Source organism: Endocarpon pusillum (assembly GCF_000464535.1).
Source record: "Endocarpon pusillum Z07020 unplaced genomic scaffold C730465, whole genome shotgun sequence".
Lineage (NCBI taxonomy): Eukaryota > Fungi > Ascomycota > Eurotiomycetes > Verrucariales > Verrucariaceae > Endocarpon > Endocarpon pusillum.
Window position 1 is genome coordinate 435 of NW_006913596.1, and position 11,168 is coordinate 11,602.

Below are 11,168 nucleotides of genomic sequence, written 5' to 3' on the forward strand. Positions count from 1 at the left end.
GAAGAATGGGATGAGAAAAGATCCAGGGAATCTTTCAAATTGGAAATAATATTGAGTTCGGACTTGTGGAGACATCGTATCCTTCTCTTTGCTCCTCGCCACGGCTTCTAGGGGTGGATTGGATCGCCGTTCTCCCACTAGTTACGAGTGATAAATAAATCGGACAGCCGTCTTCAACGAATATTTTGGCTAAGAGAGTACTAGTAGTCAAACTTACCAGGAATAAACAATGTTACGGAGACCCTACAGCCAGTAAAGGTACTTTTACCGAGAACGCTGACAAGTGGGTGGGTCTGTCTTCATCGGGATGGGCATCCCACCACACAAAAACCGGTCAAGCCCCGTGGCCGCCGGTTGACCCAGTGCCAATTTGCAATGATACTAGTATCCTCACGAGACTGCCTGCGGGCGTTGCTGCTGCCTTCTGACATGCTCTCTTGTGTCATGTGCGCGCAATTTCCGGAGCCAAAAAGTTTTCGGACAAGATCCTGCAGAGAATAGCTATAAAAACCAATCAACAGCGGTATTCTACGCGCGCATATCCACCAAACCGTCGTAAAATGCAGTAATTTACTGCATTTTACGACGGTTTGGTGGATAGCGTATAGTGCTCTTCACGGCCACTACCACGCGATACTGAGAAAAACCGCTCTGCCTTTTCGGGAAAAGGGGAAACTCCAAACTTCTTCTGGATTGATTTGCCAGACTGACTGACTATACATGGTCCAATCAATTTGGTGATCATTACCCCCGGTCGTATAAGCCGGACCCTGGAATCGAGCGCCAAGATGTACATGGTTCAGATCAGCATATTGGCGAGCCATCCCCCCCCCCCGGGCTGTCGTGAAATGGCTCTTTGCCGCCTATCTACTCCCCTACTAATCGGGCAATCTCCAGGCGGTATCAGTCAGTGTATCCATCGAATCAAATAAACCAAATCATGACCCCCATTTGATTTGATTTGACTCGTTATTTACCACATGGAGTCAAATGGAGTCGAATGTTAGTACTACGTAGTAGTAAGCAATGTTTTTGTGAGGATGGAGGAGGACTGTCAAGGATTTTCATCTCATTCACAACCCGAGTCCGCCAAGACCTTTTATCTGTTCATCAAATTGAACAACCCTGAATATTTATTTCAAAGTCTTGATTTGAATTTAACCAAAGTACGGGGTTGGTTTATTTGACTTCAGTTTGGTCTCCCAATGGACACACAGTGACATTGGTCAGTTGAAGCATATTTCGGATCCTTTTGTGTCACGAACTGGAAATCTATGTTATAAACGACCATTCATTTCCGCAAGCTGTGCGTTTTCCCGACGCTGCATTTCCTGGATAAGAAATGTATCAAACCCACTGTTGCGAATATGCTTCAGTGCAAGCCCGGCCCATTTCGCCGCAGATCATGCCAATTTGGAAAACAATTTGATGATACCCCTGGGCCTTGATGACTAGTGGTGCTGGGTTGGGCTGCAGGAAATCATGCCAGACTTCGGAGTGCTGAGTTGTTGTGAGGCCCATTGCACAATATTGATAGTATTGAGGTGAGACGTAGGAAAGGAAGCTGATGTAAGTGCTGTCACTAACTAAGTTAGTTAGGAGCTAGGGCATGATTCCCGTGAAAAGGTCCCTCTTTGTCTCATTAGCATTATGTCCCAACTCTACATGAAGTTATACAATGACGGTCAAAAAACTTTGCTTCGAAATTAGTTCCTGGCTAAGTTCATATATATGAGCGAAGACTGAGTATACTTTGTAAGATCAGTGTGCTAGGACATGTAGGCATCATAATGAAATATCTCCCTGATATGGTCTTTCCGAAATTGCTTTTAGTGAGCACCATTCGTGCCGTTGGTACCATTGGTTCCGTCGGTGTCCTTCTCCTCCAAACCTTTATGGGTGCCTCGTCTCGGTGCACCATTGTTCACCGAGACCGAAACACCAACCTTGGACTTCATACCATTGGCATTTCTAAGCTTCTGATCCTTGGCCATTCCGTTGTGTGTGCCATTGAATTGCATGGTAGCAATCCCCTCGTACCCTTCAATTCCAGTTGCCTTCTCCAGCCTCTTGGCCAGCTCATCACTGACTTCGCGGAAGATGGCAATCTGTCTCTTCAAAATCTCCTTATTTGGGCACACCGCCATCTTGCCAGCAACGTTATTGACGAAACGTTCTCTGGCGCCGTCATCGAAGACCTTCTCCCACAGGGTGCGTGGGGCGTTGAAGTCCTCGGGACGGATTTCAGAGAGGAAGGAGACGGCGTTGCCGGTGAAGTGGCTGTGTGCTTTGTCAAGATCAATTGTGCGCTCACGGAACCGGATGGGCTCGATGGAGCTGAGGTAGCTGGGACGAGCTCCTTGGTTGAAGAAGGCCATCTGGCCGTCACGCTGGAAATTACCAGGCATGTACCCGGTTCGTGGGGCGTTGACGGGCAGCTGCTGGTAGTTGGCGCCAATGCGGTGGCGGTGAGTATCTGGATAGGAGAAAAGGCGAGATTGGAAGACGGGGTCAGCGGATGGCTCGATGCCAGGCGGCATGTGAGATGGGTTGAAGGCAGCCTGCTCGACTTCGGCAAAGTAGTTTCGAACATTCTCGTTGAGAATCATCTCGCCAACCTTCCGGCGAGGGAATTGCTTCTGAGGCCAGACATGGGTCAGGTCGAAGACATTGATCTTTTGCTTCTCCCAGAGCTCCTCCGCCTCCTTGGGAGTCATAGTCTGAACCTCAACGGACCACCGGGGATAGTCGCCCTTCTCGATGGCTTCAAACAAATCCTTTTGCGAGTAATCTGGCGAGTAGTTGGCGGAATCTTCTTGCGTAATGAACTTAATACCCTGCATAGACTTCATGTGGAGCTGACAGTAAACCCAGTCGTTATTCTTGTTAATGAGCTTGATGGTGTGGCCGAGGTACCCGTGCATGAAACGGTAGCCATCAGGAATACCTCGATCACCCATCAGTATCATGAGCTGATGAATAGACTCAGGGTTCTGAGAGAGGTAGTCCCAAAAAGCAGTGCTGTCGTCCGAGTGGCTGAGATGGGTTTGTGGGTCACGTTTTTGGGTATGAATGAAGTGCGGGAATTTGGCTGGATCTCTCAGGAAGAAGACTGGAGTGTTGTTGGCTACGATGTCCCAATTGCCTTCATCAGTCCTCATCTTCACAGAGAAACCTCGAGGGTCACGAGCTAGATCGTGAGAGCCGGACTCGCCACCGACCGTCGAGAAACGAATCGTAAGTGGACATTTTTTGCCCTTGGCGCTGAAGATATCGGCTGAACAGAGGTCGTCCAGAGGGTCGGTGCAGACGAATTCACCGTGAGCACCACTGCCTTTGGCGTGCACCACTCTTTCTGGGATGCGCTCTCGATCGAAGTGGGATATGAGGTCAATCAGGTGGCTAGGAAGATGTTAGCGAGAAGCCAGATAAGAGGTATGAAGCGAGATCCACAAATCTTGCAACAAGAGCGGACCATTCTCGCCCATTCGCTGTGCTTCATAGGGATGGGGCATGGGGACACCGTTGCTGGTCGTGTAGAGAACATCCTGAGACTTGGTCTGGCGGTCCTTTTCGTAATTGCCATAGTGGTCAGAGGTATGCTGAGCAAACGAGGTAGCTGAAGGCATCTGGATTGGGATTGAAATTGAAGGTCAATAGAAGATGGTTTGGATGTAGATCCGTAGTGAGTGAAGTGAAGTAAAATCGAGTACTTGGGGTTTATATCCAGAAGGGAATCAAAAGGGCAGGAGTGGTGGCAAGTAATGACAGTGCTCTGATTGGGTCGAGGGAAGGTGAAGATGACTTGACGGTGAAGTCCGAGTGACACAAATTGAGCGACTGTTACTTAACCAGGTTGCTGTCTATCCATGACTCCCGGTTCGACCACAAACCCAGTAGTATTGTATCTGTTTAATGGCAAGTTCTGCATATCTCACCCACCACTCAGCATCCTAGAAAATTCTACCCATTCGTCAATGCTCTCCTGACGGCTTCTGCGGCTATCACCCATCAAATGTTATTTGTCATGTGACTGAGGAGGGGCAACTGCCGATTGGCAACGCGTCCTTTCCCCCCACATCTGAGAAGCCCTGCAGCAAGGATCGGAAGCCGTTTTGCCTCGTGGCAAATCAGATGATGACATCTTTGCAACATCGCTCGGCTTCCGGCAGGAAACTTTTTGGCAGTGACTTAACTCGGTAGTGACTAGCGCCAAGACGAAAGACCCCACTCATCGCTGACTCATTAACCCGGTCGTCTTTTCAACCACTTGCCTCAGTCCCTCAGACGTGGGGGCACCAGGGGCTTCATCTAGGTGACTAAGCCATATCACACGTCTTACCGACCGAGGCAATCAACCACCATACTCAGTACATCATGCAACGTGTCAGTGTGTATAGACCAAGGCCAGCGGCATACTATCTTCTGAAGATGAATCTCCTTTACAAGCACCTTCCTAAGAAAGAAAAGAGAGTAGAAAGTTCTAGTGCAAATAAGTAATCATCTCGGGAGCATTTCTTTGTTCAAGCTGGCTACACCCCGCAGAAGAGATGATAGATGGTGAAAGAGGAGATGTACTTTCCACGAAGATTATTGACGACTACTTGCGGGTCCAGAAAACAGAAAGATAACCAAACAGCTATGAAATTGTATTCAAGAATTCTGCCCGAAGCAGCGCTAACAGCTGCGTTTCACGCCCTTTAATAGAAGGAATCTTCATGATCACTTGACATTACTGGTAGAATCGAGTTGCAGCAAATGATCGTGGTTTGTATCTATCAACGTAGGCAGCGACTATCCAGCATTCATAATGTGTCGTAGGAGCTTAACCCTCTACACAGTGCCACGCATCAAGAGCATAATTATGGTTCAAAGAAGCCGAAAGTTCACGCTGGACTCATTTCCAATCGCAATTCACTCTCAAACCTTGCCAGTCTTCCTGAGCATGGCCTTACGATCAGCAAGACCGCTATCGAATGTGTAGAGAGGCTTGAGGGTGGCGTTCTTGTTGAAGAGCACCCAGCGCTTGAACCACCAGGGTAGCGCAGTGCTGATCTGGTAGCGGGCAAATGTGCGGACGGGGACAGCGAAGATGTAATCGAGTTCTTCCAGAGTGCGCTCCTTGGTCTCGGGCACCCAGAAGAAGATCATGATGAGAGCGAGAACATTCATACCACTATAGAAATCATTGTCAGCAATCACCTCAAAGGGCCAAGAAGTGCAACGTACGCATAAAAGCCGAATGCTCCAGTCACACCGAAAGCGCCGAGAAGACTGGGGAAGGTGATGGACAGCACGGCAGACCACCCGAAACACGTGGCAACGGCGAAACCCATGCCCACTTCACGATGCGAAAGGGGGAACACCTCGGCAGAGTATGTAAAGGGCACTGGACCCTCACCAGGTGAGTAGAAAGCTGCGAAGAGGAAGACAAACATGGCTACCAGACCAAGATGTGCGGGGTTGGATCTTGGAATCAGGGCTGACAACCCGGCTCCCAACAAGGTCCAGGTCATCTGAGGGAAGGTGAAGAGCAGCAGACTTCTTCGTCCAAAGGTGTCAATGGTAAAGAACGCGGGCCAAGCGAAGACGAAGTTGACCAGACCAAATCCGAAACTGGCCATCAGGGCGGCAAACTCGTCGAAACCAGCCTCACGGAAAATCGTGCTACTGTAGAAGGCGATGATGTTGATACCACACATCTGCTGTGCGATCATCACGGTCCAAGCAGCGAGAGAGGCACGGCGGACACGAGGAATAGTGAAAAGCTCGGTGAAGCGGCTGAGATAGTTGGAATGACCGATGACCTGCCTCTCGACCAAGATCTGCGCATTGATGTAGTAGAGATCGCGAGCTGCTTGAATGGGGTGCTTGCGCAGGCGGAGGAGCGAGTTATGGGCCTGGCGGAGGCGGCCTTTCTTGATAAACCAACGAGGTGACTCTGGGAAGGAGGGTCAGCTGAACGTACAAAGACGAATGGACCAGCAGGCACCAAACTTACCGGGGCAGAAGAAAATGCCGAGACACAACGGAACAGCCGGAATGAAAGCGGAACCGATCTGGAGCCGCCAGGCGATATCACCAACTCGGTACACAGCCAAGTTTGCACAGAAGCCCAAGAAGATACCAAAGGCAGTCCACATCTGCCAGCTCATCACCAAAGCCCCACGGATGGTAGCCGGCGAGTTCTCGGCAGCGAAGATCGGCACAGTGGATCCTTTCAGACCCATACCGATACCCATAAGCAGTCGAGTGATCAGGAGTTGTTCCCATGTTTGCGAGATCGCACCACCGATCGGGGTCAACAGGCAGAAGATAGCAGAAACAAAGATGGCACCACGACGTCCAAGATATGTGTTGAGAGGGTCAGAGAGCCAACAGCCAAGGAAAGCTGAACCAATATATGGTCCCGCGTTAACAAGGCCAACGAGCCATTCATTGTGTTCACGCTGGTCCTGTGGAATGTCCTGACCAATGGGGATGCCAAACTCGGTAGGGAAGGACAAGTTGGCGCCATTGGAGCCAGTCTGATCCCATCCTCTGTGAAACGGTCAGTTGTGCACCAGAGAATCAGAAGGTGCAAGCTATACTGTACTGCAGCGCCAATGGAGCAGATGATGATGGTGATGTAGAGTTTGCCTGGGTGCCTCCATTTGTTCGTGACTTCGAATCGAAGTGCGTCTTTCTCCTCCGGGGAGATCTCTTCCATTTCATCAAAGCCACCGGGGTTTTGCGCAACGAGTGCACCTTTTTTCAGATCTGGAACGATGTCGTGGAGGTCATGTTCGGCTGCAAAATCTTCGACGTCCTTCATGAGCACATCCCTTGGGATGTCCGAAAGGGGATTGGAGATCCTGGATCAAGTTATTAGCGGTGGTGCACATCATTCAAGCCCTTCGTGTAGTGTCGTACTTTGCGGCTAGGTTCTTGTTCAAGTTGATGGAGGTGAGGGTCCCACGGCGTTCCCGGTCAGGGAAGGCCTCCTCCTGGGTGGATATTTCTTTGTCATTCATCTTGGTCAGTCGATATGGCCCTGAGCGACAGTAGTGGAGAGGCAATGATGGTTGGCAAAATTCGAACAAGTAGAACACGTCCCATGCGACGACTCATATATGCACGAAGCTACAGGAAGGATACCCGGGTTCATGGATCATCAAGGCGAACCGATCACGAGGGGGTTGGGGGGGTGTGCGCTTGGTGACACAAGCAAGGGGGTCGCTCATCTCTACGTGAGGCCAGGACTTCACTGCAGTTGAAGACATCAGAGATAGCGGCTCGATGTAGCGTAGTTGTGAGATTCCTGTGGTCCGGTTATCCCATGGACGTGACTCCATGGAGGCTTAGTTAGATCCAATGGACGTTTAATCTACACGCTTCTAGAAAACCGCTCATAGTAGCGGTCGTGCAGCTCGCAGCATGCAGCAGGGTTGAGTTGGTCTTGGTACCTGCTTGGCGGTGCTAGCTGGCCCGCTAAGGAAGCTCAAGCATCTGGGCAGAGTAGGCTAAAGGTGCCACCGAGCTGGATGGCATTGTGCATCCGCGTACTACCAGCACGCTGCCCGCCATACGCACCATGTTAGTAAGCGGCCGCTCGACGCCTATTCCTCAACGTATGGAGGGCAGCACGCAGTACCTGGATACTTTTCACCTGAACAGTTGATTGTGCGGTGGGATCGACGATACCGGGACCATGGTCAAAGTGACTCGGTGACTTGGTGACTCGGCGACTTGGTGACTCGGCGACTCGGCGCACAGGCACCAACATCGCATATGTATGGGTTGTGGAAGAAGGTCAATATTACCGAGTAGAACTAGTTGATATAAAATGCCGCATATGCAAGCTGGATCACTGCTAGCAATGATTACGATACCCAGAATGGCCGGGGCGCTGTTTGCCTAGGTGGACAGACAGGCAGACTCCAGAAGTACTCAAGGCGCTAGCGATCCACAATATGCAGTCTCGTCATGACCTGCATGGTGGAGGTGCCGCGATAGAGAAATGCGCAATCTGCGCCGCCCGCCCTTGTACCGAATGACCTTCCGCCAATCTGATATACACCTCGGTGGCGCTTCTTGTATCGTTTCGCACTGAACCCTATGTCGCTTTAGTAGTCGACGCCTTGTCACAGCAAGCGAGATTTCAGTCGGTTCCGGTCAATAGTCAATACTCAGTAGTCAATAGTCAATAGTCAATAGAAAGCAGTCAATATGGGCGGGGAACAAGGCGGATGCATGCATGAGATCCCAAATGTACATAGTAAGACGTATTACCTTAGTACGTAAGCTCCACCCCACTGCCGGTCAATTGCAAGTCTTGCCAAGCCGCCGATCGCGCCCTTCCAGTTCCAGCGCCCTGCACGCCCAGCAGTGCTGAGGTTGCGTAGACTTACTAAGTATTACTACTAGTAGTTAGTATTGCGTATCTCTAGCCACCTTGGCATACGACGCTGCCAGCCTGAGGTGAGAGACTTGCCGAATGTCTCTACCCGCCAGTGATTGATCTACTCCTAGTCGACAATGGTGCGAGATCAAACGGCGTCCCACTCCAATCCCAGCCCATTCCTGCAGTGCCTGCCCGCTGCTAGGCCCGCCTTCTTGCCAGTGCCACTACCCGAGTAGCGTTTGGCCTGACAGAAAGCCCAGCCCCAAAGATGGCAGATGACTCTGGCATCCGAAACAACCTCGAGCATCCGAACAGGATGTTGGAAAAACCATGCACACTAACTAATCAATACTCATGTCAGTACTAGTAGTCCATGTGCCAGAGACATCGGAACCGCATCAAGCGCCGTGCAGAGCTTCACATCCGAGTTGGCATCTCTCTTGGCTAGTACCGCAACATGGCAATCCCGGCCCTCTCACTATCTACCGCGCGCAATCACCTCCGGCCCAAGATTCCGTGTCCCAAGAGCACCTTAATAATCGCCCACATGCTGATGCCTACCTTCGCACGATGCTGACCTCTGTAGGAGGGCTTCACCTGTTCAGTATGCACGACCCTCTCGAGATGTTTGCAGAGCTCGTGATACTGAGTTTCCGTACTGTAAACACTAACCTTTGTCATTGTTGCCGTGCATCTGCTTCAATGTCCACGGTGACTAATCAATCAATGACGGGAGCTCTGGCTGTCACGGTAACACCAAGGCAGGAACTTCTGTGAAAAGGTGCAGCTGCAGCCTTGCTTGCCCCCCCGGGGATTCATGCTTGTGACCAGGCCTGAGTTCGACAAGGAGACATTCCCAGTAGGAGTACAAGCCATCGAGTAGGCGCATTGCAGCTCTTCGGGTCTATCGGGCACAGACCATCGATCGGCAAGTCCTGGGAAAGAAGTTCCACAAGGCTACGTGTCAGCTCGGTGTCAGCTACAGAGCATGTCAGACCAGCAACGCAACTCCCTTGTCCACCGAGATTAGCTGAGCACCTACCGCTTCGCCCAGGACCATGAAATTCTGCCATGGTAGAACCATTTGCTCGAGGTATACTTAGTGTCTTGCCGCTGGCGAAGAGCAATGGACAAAAACATCCTTTGCTGTAATCCATTTGATGCAACGCCGGTCTCCCTCCTAAATATCAAAGGTTGGCATCTGAACCCATGAGCCTATGCTTGATTTTGACTTTGTCGACTGCACCCCCATTGAAATTTTTTTTGACTGCTGCAGCTTTGCTCGGGGCGAAATGATGGATGCCCACGGCGACATTCTTTTCAGCAGCTTGTGTAGCTCCAAATTTGAGCACTTCGCCAGTCAGCTCAAGAGCACTAGAAGCTAGAGCCTCCGCTCCGAAGTGCCCAACCACTGCTAGCGCCGCATCACGCGTCTGACATTGGGAAGAGTGATGGGATTGTTGTTACCCCAAGGTGAGAGATAGATTGGAAGCTGTACCGTCGCTACAACCGATTTCACCGAGGCTCGGACAACGCGACCTGCCAAAGTGTTGCCAACGAACCGCTTCGACCAATGTTCTGTCACGTCATCTGAGGCAGCTGGAACGTTGCGCTGAGCGGTAGCCTGATTGACCAAAGATAAGTTCGAGAAAGACTTTGAGATGTCATCTTATACAACCACGTTATATGAACTCGCGTAGGCGTCCATGTGTGAATTGTTCAGCGATTGACTCGATACACTTTGGTAAGGTGCCCCCTGCTGCTGAGAACCATTTAGCATGGGAGATGACAAACTTGTACTGGGGTATAGGGCGCTAGGTATGGCGATGTTGAAAAATATGCTTGAGATGATACAGTAGACGAGTAAGAAAGATAGAATTTAGAATCGCATTGGAGCTGATTTGCGCAAATGTAGGTTGCTGCGCTTGATGAAGACGACGGCGGCGGTGGAGGAGGAGGAAGAGGAGGAGGAAGAGGAGGAGGAAGAGGAGGAGGGGGAGGAAAATATTGCTGTGAAGAAGCTGTTCGTTGTGGTGTATAGCTCGGCACATACCGAACATTGCCAGTTGGTACTAGAAATGGACTCGTGATAGGATATGAAGCGTTGTGGAGTGGTTGACGCTGGTGCTGTGATTGTATCTCCTGTGGTGCTGGGGCACTGCCTGGAGAAGGAGGTGGGGAGAAATACTGTGGTGGATACAAGTTGGTCTGAAAGTACCCTGGTGAGGATGCTGCGTAGAGATGAGAGGATGAAGGTGATATTGGATATAAAGGAAATGTGTTTAGATCTTGAGCCAATTAAGTACTAGGCGATGATATTGGATAACGCGGGTTCCGAAGCTGCTGCTGCTGCTGTATTTCCTGCGTATATGATGAGATCTTCCGCCATGTTTCTCATTCGACGTCTGAATATGCACAGTCGGCTGCTGGAGTAGGCAGCTGGTGCAAGCCAAGCTCTTGGTCGGCCTCTGAGGCATGTTGATTGGAAAAGGTAGTAGAAGTCGGCGGTAGACAGTTGACCTCTGCTGATATGCCGCCTGGGGTAGCTGACTTGACGTCTGCAGAAGCACAGTCCGGTGGTCGAGCAGGCGGGTTTTTCGATACAGGCGCTGCTCCGGCACAGGAAGCATGCTCATCAGGTACAAGAGTATGATCTGGAGGTGGATGATACACCTCCGGCGCATCGACGGAATACCTGCACATTTGAGGCGATGCCATCTGCCTGCTCGCTGACACTAAGCGTCGAACGACCAGTGCGGTTGCAATGAATCAAGTTGTAAAGAAG

The 11,168-nt window shown here is 50.7% G+C and overlaps 2 protein-coding genes across 2 annotated transcripts; both read right to left on the bottom strand.

Moving 5' to 3' along the window:
• Positions 1–1,829: 1,829 nt before the first annotated feature.
• Positions 1,830–3,629, bottom strand: EPUS_08426 (uncharacterized protein; the record flags this gene model as incomplete). Its single annotated transcript, XM_007788930.1, has 2 exons — positions 1,830–3,402; positions 3,454–3,629. The coding sequence occupies 2 exons, from the start codon at positions 3,627–3,629 to the stop codon at positions 1,830–1,832; spliced, it is 1,749 nt and encodes a 582-aa protein (XP_007787120.1).
• A 1,291-nt stretch (positions 3,630–4,920) lies between these two features.
• Positions 4,921–7,013, bottom strand: EPUS_08427 (uncharacterized protein; the record flags this gene model as incomplete). Its single annotated transcript, XM_007788931.1, has 5 exons — positions 4,921–5,176; positions 5,230–5,941; positions 6,002–6,540; positions 6,591–6,854; positions 6,913–7,013. The coding sequence occupies 5 exons, from the start codon at positions 7,011–7,013 to the stop codon at positions 4,921–4,923; spliced, it is 1,872 nt and encodes a 623-aa protein (XP_007787121.1).
• Between the last annotated feature and the right edge of the window lie 4,155 nt (positions 7,014–11,168).